The 18,023-nt window shown below is 43.0% G+C and overlaps 1 protein-coding gene across 2 annotated transcripts; it reads left to right on the forward strand.

Annotated features, from left to right (window-relative positions):
• The first annotated feature begins 120 nt into the window (after nucleotides 1–120).
• glcci1b (glucocorticoid induced 1b) lies at nucleotides 121–17,994 on the forward strand. Of its 2 annotated transcripts, none has more exons than XM_087813168.1 (9): nucleotides 121–259; nucleotides 370–711; nucleotides 8,172–8,317; nucleotides 13,844–13,933; nucleotides 15,211–15,315; nucleotides 15,555–15,695; nucleotides 15,769–15,955; nucleotides 16,032–16,152; nucleotides 16,241–17,994. In XM_087813168.1, the coding sequence occupies exons 2-9, from the start codon at nucleotides 405–407 to the stop codon at nucleotides 16,488–16,490; spliced, it is 1,347 nt and encodes a 448-aa protein (XP_087669294.1). In that variant the 5' UTR covers nucleotides 121–259; nucleotides 370–404; the 3' UTR covers nucleotides 16,491–17,994. The 2 variants fall into 2 exon arrangements, with proteins under 2 accessions (XP_087669294.1, XP_087669295.1); XM_087813169.1 differs by having other exon boundaries at nucleotides 15,214–15,315.
• The last annotated feature ends 29 nt before the right edge of the window (nucleotides 17,995–18,023 follow it).

Here is an 18,023-nt window from a genome sequence, read left to right on the forward strand (position 1 = left end):
ACACTATCGACCATTAACTGATTTAAACCAATCGACGACCGTACTGTAAATCCTCTGTCCAATCACAAGCTGGAGGACGTGTTCGTAGCCCCGCCCCCTGACGGCAGCCTGTAGCGCAGGAGCAGCAGCTCAGTCGCGCTGATGAAGTGAAGCTGCAGCTGGAGAGTTGCTCCCCAACAACTACATCCTTCAAAGTGGGGAAAAAAAGTTGCGGGCTTCATTCCTCGAATCTTCCGAGTCATGTATTAAGAACTTTGAGGTAAGTTTAGAGCCGAAATGGGCGGATTCGAGCTTGTTTTCCGCGTGGGATATTTTCTAAAAAAAACAAAAAACAAGAAGCTAACAAGCTAATGTTTTCCTGACGTCCAGCCAGACTAGCAGTGGTCCAGAGCCGGTTCAGAAGAATGTCAGCGCCTAGTAACTCGCTCCAGCAGCCCAGAGTCCGGCGCAGCAACGCGGGCTCTCCCGGCTCGTACAACAACGGCAGCTGCCGCTTACACCCCATCCGAGCCACCGTGCCTTTCCAGCTCCTGCGGCCGGGACAGAGCAGCCCACCGCGGACCCAGAGCCTCCATGTGGGGGCCACGACCAGCCGAGGCTCCAGTCCTCCGACCAGCCCCACACTCACTCCAGGAAGTGACATAGCGAAGCAGAGACTCTCTCCTGAAAATAAAGACTCCTCCTGTCTCCCAGAGTCGCAGATCTCCAGAGGTAAATACTTTTCTAATACTTTCTCACAATGATGGTTCTAGGAAGAGATGGGAAAAAGCTGCAGATCAAACTTTGATCAGGATCATTGATTCATTACGACAATCTTTGTGGACCTTTTATAGAGTCAATATCAGTTCAACTTGTCCACGTCTGACCTGCTGTGATCCAGTCACTGTGGCCTCTTGTGGCCACATGTGCTGCTGGTCAACAGAAGGAAGAGGTGTCATAGTCAGCTGCTCTCTGAGAGACTGAAGAACTCGGACTTAAATCCTGAACCCCCGTGTTGATCAGCAGGAGTATTTATGGTTGATCAGTAACAACTTCAGGAAAACAAGGTCACTTCAGTTTTCAACAGATTCTCTCTGGCACATGTGTTTATGTGGACATGTCCCAGCATGCCCGGCGCTGATGGATACACACAGCAGCCGATTCTTCGAAGAGCCTTCACGCCTTGTTCTGAATGTCGCACAGATGTGTTTGAAAGACATTTCACAGAGTTCAAGAACCATTTAACTTTATTATCTAGCCGCATAATGAGTGTCAACCGTTTGTTGGTGCAAAGTCATTGATTATTAAAGCTCTTACATTCATAATTATTGTACTTTATCAAGACACAGCTAGAGGTAAAGGGTATTGATAACCGTGTAGACAATTATTCTCTTTAATTCCATCCCCAAATACAGAGATGCACTGCATACACACCAGCTTTAAATACCTAACCCTTGTGTTATCTCTGGGTCAAGATGACCCGAAGGCTTGAAAACAAATGTGGCCTACTTAAATACGTATGGAGTGGTGGAGGTCATTCACCTTGACCCTGCGATGACACAAGGGTTAAAATAAAACATTGTTCACATACATCAACAGTGGGCCGCCCTCTGTGAAAATTATAATTTTTATTTAATAATATTTTTATTTGTATGTTCATTTGTATGGTTTTTAAAATTAAAGATATTTGATATAATAGGAAAGGATATGGACAAAACTTTTTGGATATTTCTCTAAGGATAACAAATACTTAATGAAAAATTATGAGAAAAACATAAAATTAAGTTATATTTATTATATTAAGGGCTTCACCCCCCCCCCCCCTCCCTGCACTTTGAGTAAAAGTCTGAACAAGTACCTCTTCTGATGTAGTTTATTTTAGGATTTAACTCAATTAAATTTCCTCACTTCAAAATAAGAACCTTCTGGACAATAAATACTTGGACTGACTTGAACTCATTTTAACAGCAAATGTTTTTGCTGACAAAAACCCTTTATGTTTCATTATGTCTCTAGTATTACACTAGTATCAAGATACCGAGTTCTGGTTAAGATAGACAGGACTGACTTGTCGCTGCCTCATGACCGTGTGTCCTGTTTCAGCCAGACCTAAATTTTTGCTGTGTCTTTGTGGAATTTCTGCTCTTGTGACGCTGCTTTTCTGTTTTCCACATTCCACCCAACTTTCATTGAGCTGACCACCAACCTTGACCAGATTTTCTGTAAGGTGTATACAATTGAGTCTCAGAAACTTAACACTCGATATGGTCGGTGAATCTTGCCTATGCTCAACTAATGCTTCTGCCAGCATGCCGAGCATACCTCAGCCTCTCTGAGAGGGCTGAACTTTCACCCCAACTGGTGTGTTGTCTCTGACGATGATGATGGAGGCTTGACCCTCATTCATAGCTCTGATCTTGTAGTCCAAACACACCGGGTAGGATTCAGATGGCCCGGTTGTTGGTGTAAATAATGCCAGCTGTTGTACATTATTCTCACCACAGCCTTGTGTAACATCATTTATCCACCAGTGCTGTTTACAACTGATTGATAGTAACAGATTACTGTAATTTATAGTCAAACTTTGAACCCACCAATTGACATTGTTGGGTAATTGAAGTCCAACTGCATAGTTTAAGTAAGTGATATGTAAGTAACCTACTGGTTTAGGTCTAAAACCTGATGTACAGCCGTGTGTCCCTTTCATTGATGCTACTTATGTGTCTTGGCCTTTAAAGTATATATTTTAACTGTGTATTGTTTTTTATTGTTGAAGCTCTTTACAAATTACATTTACTTAATTACCTACTTACTTACCATAGCAGCAACAAAATAGGAAAATATATTTCTGTGAACAAGCTGTCATCATGTTAGAGGCAACATGAAGTATGATTCTGATTAATACAAACGAGACTAAACTTGGTTAACAAAACGTGGCGAAACATTAGTTAATTTTTCTTCAAGTGGTTCCAAAGTAAGTCATCTGGACTGTTCTTGGACTGTAACAGTTTACTTGTTCTGGAACTAGTTGGATAACTATGACCTGGATAAGTGAGAACCTAGAAAGACGGATTGGTAAATCTTGTAAATGAAAACAACACAAATAAACTTTCACTGCGTCAATTTCACACCAACAAGTGTGGTTTATTCAATAGCATGGGAAAAATAAACATTGTAAAGTGAAAACCAATAATAATGTCATGTTTTTGCTATTGTAGATCCCTAGAGAATATTTGCACTTTTTGTTCTGTCATTGCAATTGTGGAGTTCATTAAATTGATTCGATATGTGCTGTGTTTTATAAAATAACTTGGATTAAGCTTATTGTGGAGGCATGTGTAGTATCAGTGCTTTTCTAGCACAAGTCTGTAACAAGAATTAAGTGAATTTTAAAGGTTTTCATGGACAGTCACAGTTGGCACATCTTAAATAAATCTAGATCTTGATCCTGTTTTTGTGCTGACTGTTGTGCTTTTACATTCATTTCTGAAGTCAAAAATGGATCAATCTTCTGGGGTTCCAAAGTTAGTTGAGTGTTAAAATGGTGACGTAAAGAGTGCTAATTGTTTGTCGAACGTGGAATTATGAAGAAACATGCAGACATCTCTGGCCTATCGGATCCTTCCGAGGAACCACCTTTTCAGTTGCTTACATCGACACACTCAGCTGTTTGAAATGGGTGTTTATTGACATGTCAGCACTTATCAACTGACATCGACTTGCAGTGAGACCACACGGATGTGTGAAGGAAAACTTCTGCTCGAACTTGTTTCAAGTGGTAGATTTGAACTCTAGTTTCGAGTCACGTTTAAATGTCAGAAATGCTATCAGCTTCCTCCCTCTTTCACCAAGATGCTTTCAGACTAGTCAGAGCATGCTTGTTTTGGGAGTTACCCGCATTGAGAGTTGCTAACAGGCCATTTCCTGACCAGCTGAGGGACAGATGCAGGACAAAAATGCATCCCATATTTTTATAGCCGGTGGCTAAGATAAATATCACTGTTTGCTTGATACAAATTAGCTTCTGCTCCAAGAAAAGCTGGACTCAAGTCATTCCAGAAACAATAAAGTTTTGTATTTTGTTCACATGGTAGGTCATTCCCTCAGTGTTCATTCTTGGGGCAGCATTTTGTATTGCATTGTTGCATAGACGGATGGCACAGCATTAGAGAGCACTGTATATAGTTCATTTGAACTCATGTCAAGACGTTGCTCTGGTCCCAGATCTTCAGTAGTCTTAAAATGTGTTGGTTCTGCTCGCACTGCTGTGTGAACATGAGTGCCAGTGATATTTTAAAGTTGGAGGTGGCCTCTTTCCCAGGTGGAGAAGTTCAAGTAACTTTGGGTTTTGTTTACACTTACTTACAATTGAGGGAAGGATGGAGAAGGACAGGCAAATGACTGAAGCATCTTCACAAGTTTTGATTTTGGAGGTTTCTAATCATGTTGATTATGGTTGTCACAATTCTAACATTTTCAACTTGATCCCGATACTCCATTTTCAATACAAGAAAGATATACATTTTCTTTAACAATAATATATTATAATTATTTTTAATAAAGAACAGTGGGTTGGGTGTGGTATACTTGAAAATTTGTATTGCATCCTGGTAGCACATTTTAGTATCAATACTATTTTGACGTTCGATACTTCAAAACCCTAGTCTCTATTAAACAGGTAATACAATGCAAGTAACTGCATAGTACTGATTGGGACCACAGTTTTGTTTTAACATTAGCCCACTAACTGCTTCACTACTGGTTTATCTTCGAGGCCCTGCCTCGTCTCTAAGAAAGCTTAATGAACTTGCCACCCAGCTGGGTGCAGCCCACTTCCTAAAATAGGTGGGGAATCCCAACTGCACTTCCTCAGCAGCTGGGTACCGTGGTTTATCGGCAGCTGGGCGACATGGTTAGAGGGCTTTGCGCCAAATTGTAGAACCTTAAGTTATGAAACCAATAACTTAGGGGTTCTATGTCATTTGGTCCTCCGCCCTCTAACTTCGCTACTGGTTTAAACCAAGGGTAAGCCCGCCGGGATCATTGTACCCCCAGCTGGACACCGCTCCTGACAGCAGCCTCACTGGGGCCCTGCTGGCCCAGGATCCACATCCACTGGATGGCATCACTCAAAAACGGTATGAGCTACTGATCCTGTCGCCACATCAAGGAGATTGGCTCTAGCGAAGGTTGAGGTGGACGCCCAAGAAACGACTGAGCAAATGTCTTTTGCAACACCCCGCAAAAGCGCCACTGAAGCTGCCACACCATGGGTGGAATGTGCCCCTAATTCGCTAGGACCAGATCCACCCGCTTCCTGGTAGGACTGGATAATGGCCAATCACACCCAATGAGAGACCTCTGAGGGGAGACCGTCTCAACCAGCCAGCATCTACCGTGGCAGATGAAGGAGGCATTAGAGTGGCCGAATGAGGCCAAGCGCCGCAAAACAAAACCCCGATGGTGGGCGGTGAGGGTGAAGGCGATCTTGACCCAGGCCCAAGTGAGGCGGCCGTTGGAAGGCCCGCAGTGTGAGAGTTGTCGCCCTGAAGAAGAAGTTGAGAACCTTCGGACGGAACGCTGGGTTTGGACGCAATGACACTGATGACTCGACTTAAAAGGAAAGACCCTTGGGGCTAATGGGGAGAGCACAAAGCTCACTCGCTCTCTTCGTGAATGTCAGGACCAGAAGGAGCGAAACCTTAAAAGACAAAACGTCACTCATTTGCAGCAAGCCGAGCCGCACCGCTGTGTGAGCTGCTGCCATGAGCCCCGAGGGACATAACGGCACCTGCTGACGTCACATGACATCGAGCTTCCAGCAACTGTGTTGTCAGTCGGAGAATCGGCTGGATACATTCTCCAGCTCCGCTGTCGGTTCTGACCTGCTCGTCTTTCTTGAGATCCGAGCACTACGATGATCAACCAGCAGGTAGCACGATGCCCTTGTCTGGTCTCAAAATGGCGAGAACACCTTCGCGTAAAGGTGCCATGGTGCGTCCGGTCCATGGCGTTTCTGTGCCGCCAACCTTGACGCCATGGGAGGAACCGGCTCGCTGGAGATCCTGATTCCTAAAGCGGGTCGTCAAACATGTCACCTCATGTGCCGTCATCAGGGGCAGTAGTCTGCAGCCCCGTAGGATCCCAGGACGGAGTGAAACCCTCTGTGCGTAATGGAGTCGGGACGCGCCGTTCAATGGCACTCCCGCCCAGAAACACCAGGACACCAAACCTGGAACTGGCATGTGTGAGACGTAATTCTCCCCAATAACAGCGAGTTGCGCTGCAGCGGCACTCATCTGAGATGACGCCACAAAGAAGTGAAAACCGGAAATGCTTTGAGACTAGTCAAGAACAGTTGGTGTTTTCACCCGTTGAATGAAAGATAAAATAAAAATACGATAACAACACAAAATATGAAGCGACTGGCATTTTTCAACTGTGCTGTTGTAAAAGTGTGTTTCCCCTCTGGGGATGAATAAACATTTTCTATTCTATTCTATTGTCAGTGTCGAGCAAGATATAGGGAAAGAATTGTGATTATCTAGAATGATCATTAAAGTCAGGTCAACAATATTGTCATTCTGAGATACCGAAGGATATCTGTGACTCGCATGAAGGGTTGCATGTGAATAGGAAATCAATTCAATACATTAAGGTAAATGAATTAGTATATGGAGCAGGAGGTGATGAGATGTGTTCCAATGTTATGATGATCTACGCTGGATGCATGTGAAAGGAGGACCAAATTACCATGTGTAGACCTGCCTTTTTGTTTTCCGACTAGGACGCCGACTCAAGATAATCCACTCGTGTCAAGGCCTCTCCTCTCTTGACGGGAATTCACTCTAGTCGGAGAAAGAGATGATGGAAAATAACTACGGCCGACTCTGTTAATGGAAGTGCAACTGACTTTGTCTGCATAGCTTTTGGCAGTGGGACTGTGCCCCGGCTGGCTGACACAGGCCATACCTCTAGGTGTGTAGGACATAGTGTTCTATAGACAAAGCAACAATGACAGATGGTGTGGTTGTGCGAGTGGAGCGGAGCCTTGTGTACATAGCTCAGTCGGCTTGTGTTCGTCTGCTTGCTCATGAGCGGTGATTCAGTCCTGCGAGGACCAGGAATCTGTTTCATGGGCGTTGTAGTAGAGAAGGTTGGTCATTTAAACTCTCCAAATGTCGTCTGCATCATGGTGGCAGCATATGAAGTCAAGATGTCCAGACTTGTCTCCAGAATCCTCCTGCACCCTCTCTTGCTAGGGATACGACTTGATCGTTGTGCTTCACTACAAAGGTCAATTCAAAGTCTGTCAATGGTAGCACAACAACTGCTTCAAGATCTAACGAAACCGGTGGATGTTGATTTGATGAGTACCTGCCACACACAGTTGATGATCTGTTTCTTGGAGAATGTTTTTTCTTCCCTTCTTAACTGCATGTCAGTGCAGGAATGTGGAAACTGGCAGTATTGATTGGTTGTTTATGAGCGTAGTTGTTTCTCCAGCTTATGGCTCCCTCACAGCATTGTGATCTCCTGCAGAGATTTGCTTCAGGCCTTTTATAAATAGGTGTAATTGCTCTAGTTTGTTATTGATGCCGATTCCAATACTCTGTGTCTCCCACTTCCACTTGTCTGGTGAGGAGTCACTTATTTATCCTGGACCGTATATGCAGTGATGGTGTAATGTTTTTGTCACCAGCCAGCTTTTGAGATGAAAGATTTTATATCATCGTGGTCCATTATGGTGGTGGCTTTGAATGAAAAATGACAAAATATTTGTAAAAATATCCCCAATGTGCATTTTAAATAATCAAATAAAAATGGAATTTAACGTTTAACACTATAAGTAAAAAATATATATATATAAATATATATAGTTTAATTTATTAACTCTACACAAACTTTGCTTTGTATTCCTTTCCAGAAAAAAGTAATCAAAATTCATAAAAATAAATGAGAACTAAGGTGTCTTGCACTGCCTCGGCAAAATGGAAAATAAAAAGATAACATATTTTGAAAAAGCGTGATCAGAATAATGAAACTGGGCGAAGTAAGATAATATTGTTTTAAAAACAAACCTCACCTGATAATTAAATACTTTGGAGGAAAAAGGATTTTGTCAAAATGACAAAGTTTCCTCAAAACAAGGTACCCTTCAGTTTAAAGTCTGTTTTCCATCTTCACAACAGAGAGATCCAAACCACAGACTCGATGCACCAGCGCCATCAGACGAACGTCCTCCCTCGACGCCATCACAGGACCGTACCTCACTGGTCAGTGGCCCCGGGACTCGCATGGACCTTACCCTTCACACATGAAGGACAAAGCTACACAGGTAAGTGTCCAACTCAGCAAAAACTGTATTCTTCTCTTATGAGCGACACATGGATCTTGAAGAAGTGGAGCTTCATTCAGATACAACAGTAAAAAGTTGGTCACACAACATGAGAAAAGGTTTTTGACCGTCCTTAAACTGGTCGTCTTCATTCTTAAACTTCTCTCATGGTATGAGATATTTTCTGTTGGACCTGGAGGGCTGCGTAGATGCAGGTTTATATTAAGGATCTGAGTTCATATTGACTGAAACTTTGGCCTCCAGAAGGTTCCCGATAGCATCATGATCATGCACTTCAGCAGCACACATGCTACAGTGTGATATGTAGTTTGGCTCCCTGGAACCAGACCAGTGCTGCGTGTGGACGATAATCTTCAGAAGGCAAGCGAAGGCTCAATTCATCATATTCAGGAAGCTAGATAAAGCCGGGTAGCATGGCACGAGAAAACGAGTTAAAACAACACAGTTTGAACTGGATTGAAGCCTCATTAGCAGCAGACGGATTGATCTCATAGTTCTACAGTACATTCCTTCAAAACGGAAACAATTGGTCAAGATGGATGGAAAATGTTTCTTAGCGATGCAGAATGATGATTTATGGAAACATTCAAGTTGTGAAGGTCCATGTAAGGATGTAATCGCCCACACAAGATCACCCACTAATCTTATGAGCTATTTGGGACTGTGGATTTTGTTGTATGATAGAATACTGAATATGTATGATGAAGACAAGCCTTGTTGCTCACAGAGGCCTTTTCATGTGTGTGAAAGAAGGCGGCAACCCTCATTTACATGATATTCATCCCTCACACTCACGGACCTCGCATCTCTTTGTACGCGGATTGGGAAGAGGCAAGGGGGCTTTGCTGAATCCCTCTAAGTTGTTGCATGGAGAGTAAACAGTTGTAATTACACTGTTCCTGTTCACTAGGAGAGCAGATGAAATTCAGTTCTCTGACCGTCATAACCCCTAGTTTTTTTCCTGAAAGGTTGTGAACGACTGTTCCTGTGACCTCTTTTGCACTGGAAATGAGGCTCCACACACTATTTCTGAAAGCAACGGGGAAAAAAAACTAAAGAACCTATGAGATCTTTTATACTGTAAAGAATTGTCTGTCTGAAGCTATGCTTGGCTGCTTCCCTAACACTTCCAGTGAACATGTCCTGTTCCGCTCCGGCCCATCTTTTGGGTGATTCATGGATAATTTTTGAGTTTGTTAATAAAAATTATGAAGTCATCATTAAAGTCTCTGAACTTCGATCTGAAGGTTGAAGCACTCTGAATGACAAAATTGAGCTTTAACACACAAATTACTGTAAAAGTTAACGTTAAAGTACAACTCAATGTCATATGTCTCGATACATAAACTATTACTGACATGGACTTCACTTAAACTCATTTTTGAGTTGGTGGCTGTTGTAAGTCTCGTTTATACCTCCATGACATACTTTATAAGAAGATTTGGAGTTGGCTACACTTAAAAGACTCTTAAGATATTTCCTCCTCGTGTGAATTGGAAAACGAAGCTTAATAGTTTTGCATGAACAAACCTCCCTGGGCTTATTCAGAGACCACTTCCTGTTAATGAGCAAGGCCTGGACTCGAAGCATCCTGCCTTCTTTTGTTGGGAGCCGCAAGAGTTAAAGATCTGCTCTCCTCTGAGCTGGAACTCTGTATAGAGGTGAAGTTGTTTGCACCTGTCCCCTGGGAGGCGGAGGCGGCGAGCACAAACCCCACTGCTTACCACCTGGCCCTTGTGGCTGCATGGCCAGGCTGGCTTTTGTGTGGGAGGACGAGGAGCAGAGGGCCCATACATATGCTAATGCACGGGCCCGGGATCTTTGGACGATACAGAAGCCTGCCAATGTCTTTATGAAAATAAAAACCCTCCAACACCAGACCCACCTCAAAGACGAACCCGCCAAACACATTTGTCAACTCCTACATGCGTTTGTCAGCCTTTCCGTTATTTATTTTTCAAGAATTCATTTTATTTACTTCAGTTAACACTTAGGAAGAAAAAAGTTGCAGTATTGTGATGTTATGTTTCAGGTTTTCTTTCTTCAATTACTCATATTTGTTTGTATTTGCCTGGGAACGTTTCAAATATCAGTATAAACCCGTCAAGGAAAAACAAACAATGTACGACAATATGAAAATATTTCAGATTGTCGTACATTGTTTTGTGCGTCTGTTTGTGTTATTATACTTAAACATAAAATAAGAAATTCTGTCACAAATATAGCTGTGGAATTTAAACTTGACTTCAATTGACTGTTCAACATGTAATGGAGTCTCTTGGATGCTCTAGTACACAATTGGTCTTTGAGGATTACACTTTCAACCTCAATAGATGGAAGTGCATCACAATCTTTAAAGTCCGGTGGTGATTTCACTCACGTGTCTCGACACGCAACACAAACAAACAGCAGAAATTCCGCCGCGGCTCCATGAAAGAACCGTCATTATTTCCTGTGGGATTCTTGAGGATGTTACCGACATGCGACGGGATGGGTGTGAGCCCTAGTGAGCGAGACGCAGGCCACGGTTCCACTTTTATCTGTGCGAGTGAGCACTATCTGGCCCGACACCTGGCGCGCCAGGCTACAAAGCACACAGCTTATGACGGAAGTCCAGAGCGAGCATGATAAAGGGCCTCAGAGGTAAATAAAGGTGGGTGTTCTTCCTTACAGACAATTTGGTTCAGAGACCTCACAGTCATTTAATTGCCTTGTATGGAAAGAACCGACTCTTAAGTTATTTCTGCTGTAGAAATAAAAGGCAACTGCCATTTCTTCCTAAAATATTTATTTTAAAGTTCAGATCCTTAATTTCTAACGATCGTATTTCCTCAATTTTGTTCACCATATTGTGAATTCATTGTCATTACTTTATTTAACAGGTCTCTAATTGTCTTTTCTTAAACACAGAACACACGTCCATTAACAACAAATATATATTTTTATCCTTTTATCCTTAATATTTCAATATTTTGGTTAATTATGTCTCTAAAAAACTGACAGAACATATGAGTGAAATCATATATATGCATTATACCTGTAGCTCTTTTAGGGCTTAGGCTATACAATTTTTTTAATAAATATAAATAAATCAGTATGAAAAGTTTAAAAAACATAAGGCAGATTAAATGATTTTAGTCTTTTCAGCAAAATAAAATGATGACACATAAGAAGCCAGTTCAACTTGATATATCTTGTATGACTTGTGATATGGTTTGAAAAGTGCTGATTAAACCCTGTATGAAAACTGCTAACAAATACAAGACGATATGTTCATGGACTTAAACTATGCCTTTTATATATATTTTTGTAAGGATAGATCATTCTAATTTAAAAAAGTTGGTTGATTATATGGAATTTTATTTGCAATTTTCATCCACCAATGAAAAGCAATGTTCACACCTGACCAAGTAACGGATGACAACGATGCAGTTCATGTTATTACCTGAGTCGCTGTTTGACTCGCTATCCAGCAGTGATCAGAAGGTAACATGTACACGCCTTTCACTGTCAAACATTTTTAAAACTTTTTTCTCTCCTCCACTCGGTGAAACCACCGTGTGCTCTTTCTGCGGCGGTGGATCTGACTTGGAAGTCTCTCAATTTTTGGCACCTGCATCAAACGGCATGAACAAACCCACAGTCCGTGTGCAACTTGTGGATGCTAAAGGCTCACTCCACATCTGCCGCCTGGCACACTGGTCTCTCTTTGTGAGAGCACAAACAGCCGTTTGACTCTCCGAGCAGCACCAGCGCCGGTTTGCCAGCGCGAACGCCTTCCCGGGTGTTCCTCATTATTCACGGGGTGATATTCCAGACCATAGCGGGGAATTGTGCAGGACCGGAGCGCCATAGAGGGTTTTCTGTTGGAGTGAGGTCACACGCGGAGCAGCGTGACGACACTGACATTTAAGACCGTCCGCTGCTCTTGGCCTGACCGCTCTGGGGTCCGAGGGGACTGGTGTTGCATAATCATGAGGAAGTGTGAGGTTACTGACAAACTGATGAAACACTTCTTTTTCTCTCTCACTCAGAGAATACATTTACATGAATACTTGTGGAAAGAGGACAGAATGTCTTTGCGCTTTAATCTTATCCCACTCATGTTGAGATATTCTTGCTGCACTCCAGGAATTCAGGCCTACGCTTGTGATCTAACGATAACTTGAGAAAGTGTACTGGAAATATTCTCTTCGGAGTGTCGTGTTGATGTGAGGACACTCTGGCTGTGGACCTTTCTGAGCTACGTTAGCTACATGGCTACCTAAAAACTGACCCCTGACCTATGTCTGAACCTGTGTGACAAGTGTAATCACCTGGTAAAAAACATGTTTTGCTTGTTAAATCCGACGACGGCGTGGACTACAACGAGCCTCTCTCTCAACTGATGTATTTATGTTGGCAGCTCTCACTGATGGAAGCAATGAGCCGCCGTGACTACAGCTCCTCTGGGATCCGGCCTCCTGATTGTTGTGCTGCTTTTTATTGAATCCAGAGTTTGGTATCCGGTCTTGAATGCCTGCCACCCTGCAGCCCACATATACTCAAGCTTTTATCTAAATATTTGACCATGGAGGCAGCATCACCATGAGTGAGCTGTTTGGTTCACTGGACTGGTTGACGGGTCTTTGGTTAATTCTATGTTTGATTGATTCTTGATTCAGCCAAGTCTTTATTTTTTTTGGGATAAACTGTGTGTGTTTGTGTGAGATGACATGCATGACAGACGTCACTATGCATGTTCTGATGCAGTTTCACAGTCATGACAATTTCTTAAAATACATGTTGAATGTTTCCGTCTTTTCAGTCTCTTCTTCTTCTATCAGTTGCTCTCTTTTGTCTAGCTTGTAGTTTTAAGGTTTCCAGACATTCTCTTTCCAGAAACCTCTTCAAGCTTTTCTGGAAGAACCCAAGGTGGTCCTGGGCCAAACAAGAGACGTGGCCTTTACAACATGGCCTGGGTCTACCCCTAGACCTCCTTCCAGTTGGAGATTCTCGTAACACCTCCCAAGTGAGGCCTCCAGGAGTTTTCATAAAAAGAGGCCACAACTCTACCCGAGTCTGAATAAGTCAGCTCCTCACTTTATGGTGAACATAGGAACATGGATAGAAAAGTAAATGGTGCTTCGTTTTTTTGGCAATACAGACGACACCTCATGATTGCACATCTTTCCATCTCACACTGAGTCATTTCCTCACTCAGAAAATACTCCAAGATACTTAAACTCCACCACGTGGCTGGGAACTTTCTTCTAACCTTGACGTTCCAACTTTTCCCGACAGAGCAAGAGCTCTCGGATTATGAATAATTAACAAATAATGATTACTCTAAATATTCGTCTACAGGGCAAGAATAGAATCTAGGCCTGTTGACGTGGGCTCTTCACATTAGCTCTTAGGAGCCACATGCTGACAAACGGGTTCACAAATTGAACTGTTGATTTGACTAGGACGCATCTTAACATGTCCATGGATTTGATCGTGTGATTTGTTTCTCTGTGTCAGACTCCGAGTCTGTGGCTGGACGAGGCGTTGGAGCAGGGAAGTCCTCACCAGAGGTCGGCTTCTTGGGGCAGCGCTGACCATCTCAAAGAGGTAGATTCACCAACTCTTCCTCCCATTGCCGGCTTCTGTCTCGCCATCACAGTACTTCACATCCTCTCGTAGAAGTTTGATCTTGATTTAACATATCTTAACTAAAGCGACCTTCATAGAGGACCTATGCTGATGCTAATGCTCACATAAATATTATTTTTAAAATTGAGTTTTGTACAAATTGACACATACTGATGAGTACAATAAAGGTCCAAGATTAATTTAAGAGACTCTTCAATATAATAAATGCTTGAGCTAAGATGAGTTTTAAGCTTTATTAAGTCAAGATTCAAGCTGCCTCCACGTTTGTACTCCTTCAATACTCTAAGCAAAGCAATGCTTGACTATTAAATTCTAAGGCTACATTTATGCTAAAGCTATGCTGATGCTAAAACTACAGCTAGCTAAAGACAGAAATGATTCTGCTACATAAACGCTCCAGCTTTATCAACGCTACGTTTTGGATTAAGTTAATTATTTTAGATATAGTGAGATGCGGGATGGACGAACGCACAACATTAAATTAAATGTTGACCTTTTGAAGTTTCTGCTCATGTTAATGTCATGTCACTCAAGTGACACAATATTTTCTAATGTTTTCTGCTCAGACAAAACCTGCTGATGGTTATTCATGTTGTGGGTTCGGGAAGTGTTGTGTCTGGACGGCAGCAGTTCTTGTAACCTCTGTAATGTTTTGGTCATCGTCATCACTGGATCAGTGTGTGTTTTGGTGTTTAGTCGAAATATTCTTCAGGGTGGTTTCCTCCACATTGCTGTGCGACCACATGGAGCTAATTAGGTCTGCAGCTCTCCCCACCGCCTTCTAAATATATCTCATGCTTCTCAGCCCTGTTGTTGCTGGAGCACAAAAACTACACCAGCAAATGTTTGCGAGACCTGACAAGTTTTTAATAACTTCTTTTTTCTGAACCTGACTTGAGATATTATGTTGTAAGTAAGTTGTAAGTCACGCAGTAACATAACACATGTAACCTCCGGATCCAGCCAAGAAAACAAAAAGAAGGCTCTACTTGACTGTTCCTGTAAACCTGTCGCATGTCGTGTCTGCTGTGAACACACCTTTTGTGAAACTGCCTCAAGCGTTTCACTAATTTATTCCCCAGATTTTTTTTATCAGCTTCTCGTGGTGATCTTGTACCGATAATGTTGCCATCTAATTATGTGACTCATGTGTTTTCTGTGTCAGGGTTGTTGATCTAGTTTGTTTATCCTCCTGAGAGCACTCTCCTCACCGACTGTCCTTCTCACTCCTCCAGCAGATCGCCAAGCTGCGTCTTCAGCTGCAGCGCGGCAAACAGACGGGTCGGCCCGGTAAAGATCCCGGAGCGCTGCAGCTGGCCTCCTCTGCTGCACCTGCACAGGTGAGTGGTGCTGTTGCTCAACAGGACCTGTTTGAGGTCGAGTTAATGAGTCGTCATGTTGACCAGCTGTGTCAAGAGAACGGAGAAGTCCAGAACCATGTTTGTTCTCCACTTACACACACACTGTCTGTGTGAGAAGATTCATATTTGTGTGTTTTTTTTTCTATTTAGTTTTTACTAAATTAAACGCAATAATCAACATGTATCTTGATTGTTCATCAACTTAACTTTTTCTTCAGCACAAGGGAACGTCGGCAGCCTGGACCATCATTCCGATGTCAAAGCCATGGATGTCCCGCGTGCCTAGCAGCGTGGAGGGAATCAACCATGAGCTGGAGAATGTGTTCATCCGGAAAGACTCGGAGCATGGCCGGATCCAGGTTGGGAAGTAGTTCCATTCCTGACCAGCAGGGGGAGGAATTAGACTCTCAGCTAATGACCCTCCCTCCACAGTCCATGGACGTGATCGACGGCCGGCGTGCACCTCTGCCTCTCCTCCGCTACAGCTGCGACACCCGCGACACGGACACTCAGGCGCCCTCAAGTGGCGAGTCCAGCCCATCTCCATTGCCCTGCAGCCTCGACCACTTGCTGCACTCACCTGATGGAAGTCCCTGCTCCACGGAAGATGTCGACAAAGGTGCTTCTTCAAACAGTAAATGAAGTTTGAAAGTGAACTTGCGTCGGATTAAAAGTGTGCGTGTGCGTGTCTCCAGATGGTGTTAGCAGTTCTCCACTGCTCAAGTTCGCCACGTCTCCTAAACCCAACAACAGCTACATGTTCAAGCGGGAACCTCCAGAAGGCTGTGAAAGGGTCAAGGTGTTTGAGGAGCTGGTGTAAGTACCTGTATCTCGGCTCGACTCGTCGTGTCTGCCCACCTCTGTGTCAGCTCTGTATTCAGGGAAACTCCAATCTTCTCCGCAGGTCTGGTGAGTCCAAAGGCTTCCCTCTCTTCTCGTGTCCCGACAAAAACAAAGTCAACTTCATCCCCCGTGGCTCCGCCTTCTGTCCCGTCAAGCTCCTCTGCTCTTCCCTCTTCTCCCCCATTGGTCTCCATGGGGAAGAAGCCCCGGATCCTCAGGTGACGGGCGCAGACTCTGAGCCTTGCAGCCCTGTTAGTGAGGCTGACGGATCCCCGCAGCTCACGCTTACCAGCGCCTCCTCAGGGCTCTAAGCAACGTTGCAAAAAAAAAGTTACACGTTAAAAATAAAATTAACCAGCAGAGGACGATTATCTCCGAACCGTATCGACGGCCCGCCCTGACTAACAAGTCTCCATGACGACTGAAATAGCTTTGTGTCTCATGTATCTCAGTGACCGCGGTGAAGTCGCCGTGTCAGAGTGACAAGAGAGTTAACTTTTGTTGCAACAATCTTATTGAGAGCTTTTTTGAACATCGTGCTCCAGGAGACGTCAGACCTGTGGACTTTCAGAGCAAGTTCAAGTTCCTACAAATGTTGTCGGAGCATGATGGCACACATCAGTTATGACAACTTAGTTTTACTCACAACCTTTTGTGTTGTTTGTCATTGTAAGATTGTCACGATCATTGAAGTTTAAATTGAATTATAGTAAGAAATATATTATTTCTCGCCACAAAAGGAAGATAATACAACACCTAAGGTGACAGTTCACCCCCAAATTAAAATTGTTGTAAATGTTACTCACTTTCATGTCAACTAAAGGTTGCAAGTTTTCCAACAAAATTGTTAAAATATACTTTTTTCTCAAAATAATTCCTAATTTTGAGGCTTAAAATACAAGATGTACATAACAGACGAGCATCATGTAGGTATTTAGATTTTTTTTTAAGTTTGTAATCTTGGATGAAGGTGAAGACTAAGACAGGTGAGCATCAGTTGCTACATAAAATGGACTTTATGTCTGCCTATAACTTCAAGAAGAGATTATTCTGAAAATAATACCAACCTTTAGTTGACACGAGGGTGAGTAGAAAATAAGTTTGAATTTTGGATAAACTAACCCTTTAAGTTATTGTAGCTTGATGAACTCAGAATCCACTAGATGGCACTATAATCGTCATGATGGCTCACGTCTTTTTTGAACTGCGGGCGCCCCCTAGTGAGCAGAGAAGAGGCTTCGTAAAGCATGTTCTCTGAGGTCCAAACTGAGTTACAAAAAAAACGTGCTGACGACCCCTGGTGGTTGGTTTATGTCATTATAGAGAAAGTTAATCAAAAGTCTTAAAGCTTGACATCTTGGATCTTTTACTTTTGTCTTCCGCACTCGATGACTCTGCAACAGAGCTAGCTTAGCTTGGTCAGCGGCTTCCTTTCTGCGACGACTTCATTCCAGAGTTTTTTTTATCAAACATTCCATCAGTAAAACTGACTTCAAAGTCTTGACCGGTGGAAATGTTGATTTTTGGGAAGAAAGAAAGAAACTGACGACTCACCTGCTCCGTGTGAATTCATAAGATGACACTTGTGTAAACCAGCCAATAAGTTCCATAACTTGTGATGAACTCGACCACCTTTCCTCCCCTCACTCGAGAAACAAACTGGTGACTGTGGGGGGGTCGACAGATCTGTCTCTACACAGACGGCGAAGAAAAAGGTCAAAGAGGAACTTTTCCAGAGTTGTAAACATGTTTGTTTGTTTACTCTGCTTTTGTACGTAGATCCTGTTTTTCAATAAAGAAACCAAAACACCTGCAGGTGCTTGAATATTTGAGTCAGTCACACA

Source organism: Callionymus lyra, chromosome 17 (genome assembly GCF_982586985.1).
Source record: "Callionymus lyra chromosome 17, fCalLyr1.hap1.1, whole genome shotgun sequence".
NCBI lineage: Eukaryota > Metazoa > Chordata > Actinopteri > Syngnathiformes > Callionymidae > Callionymus > Callionymus lyra.

Bases quoted from the DNA above. Each gene is read 5' to 3' on its own strand.
- glcci1b (XM_087813168.1), top strand. From the start codon at position 405: ATGTCAGCGCCTAGTAACTCGCTCCAGCAGCCCAGAGTCCGGCGCAGC. The intron at 15,316-15,554 runs GTGAGTGGTGCT...CTTTTTCTTCAG, and splicing joins CCTCTGCTGCACCTGCACAG to CACAAGGGAACGTCGGCAGC. The intron at 15,696-15,768 runs GTTGGGAAGTAG...CTCCCTCCACAG, and splicing joins CGGAGCATGGCCGGATCCAG to TCCATGGACGTGATCGACGG.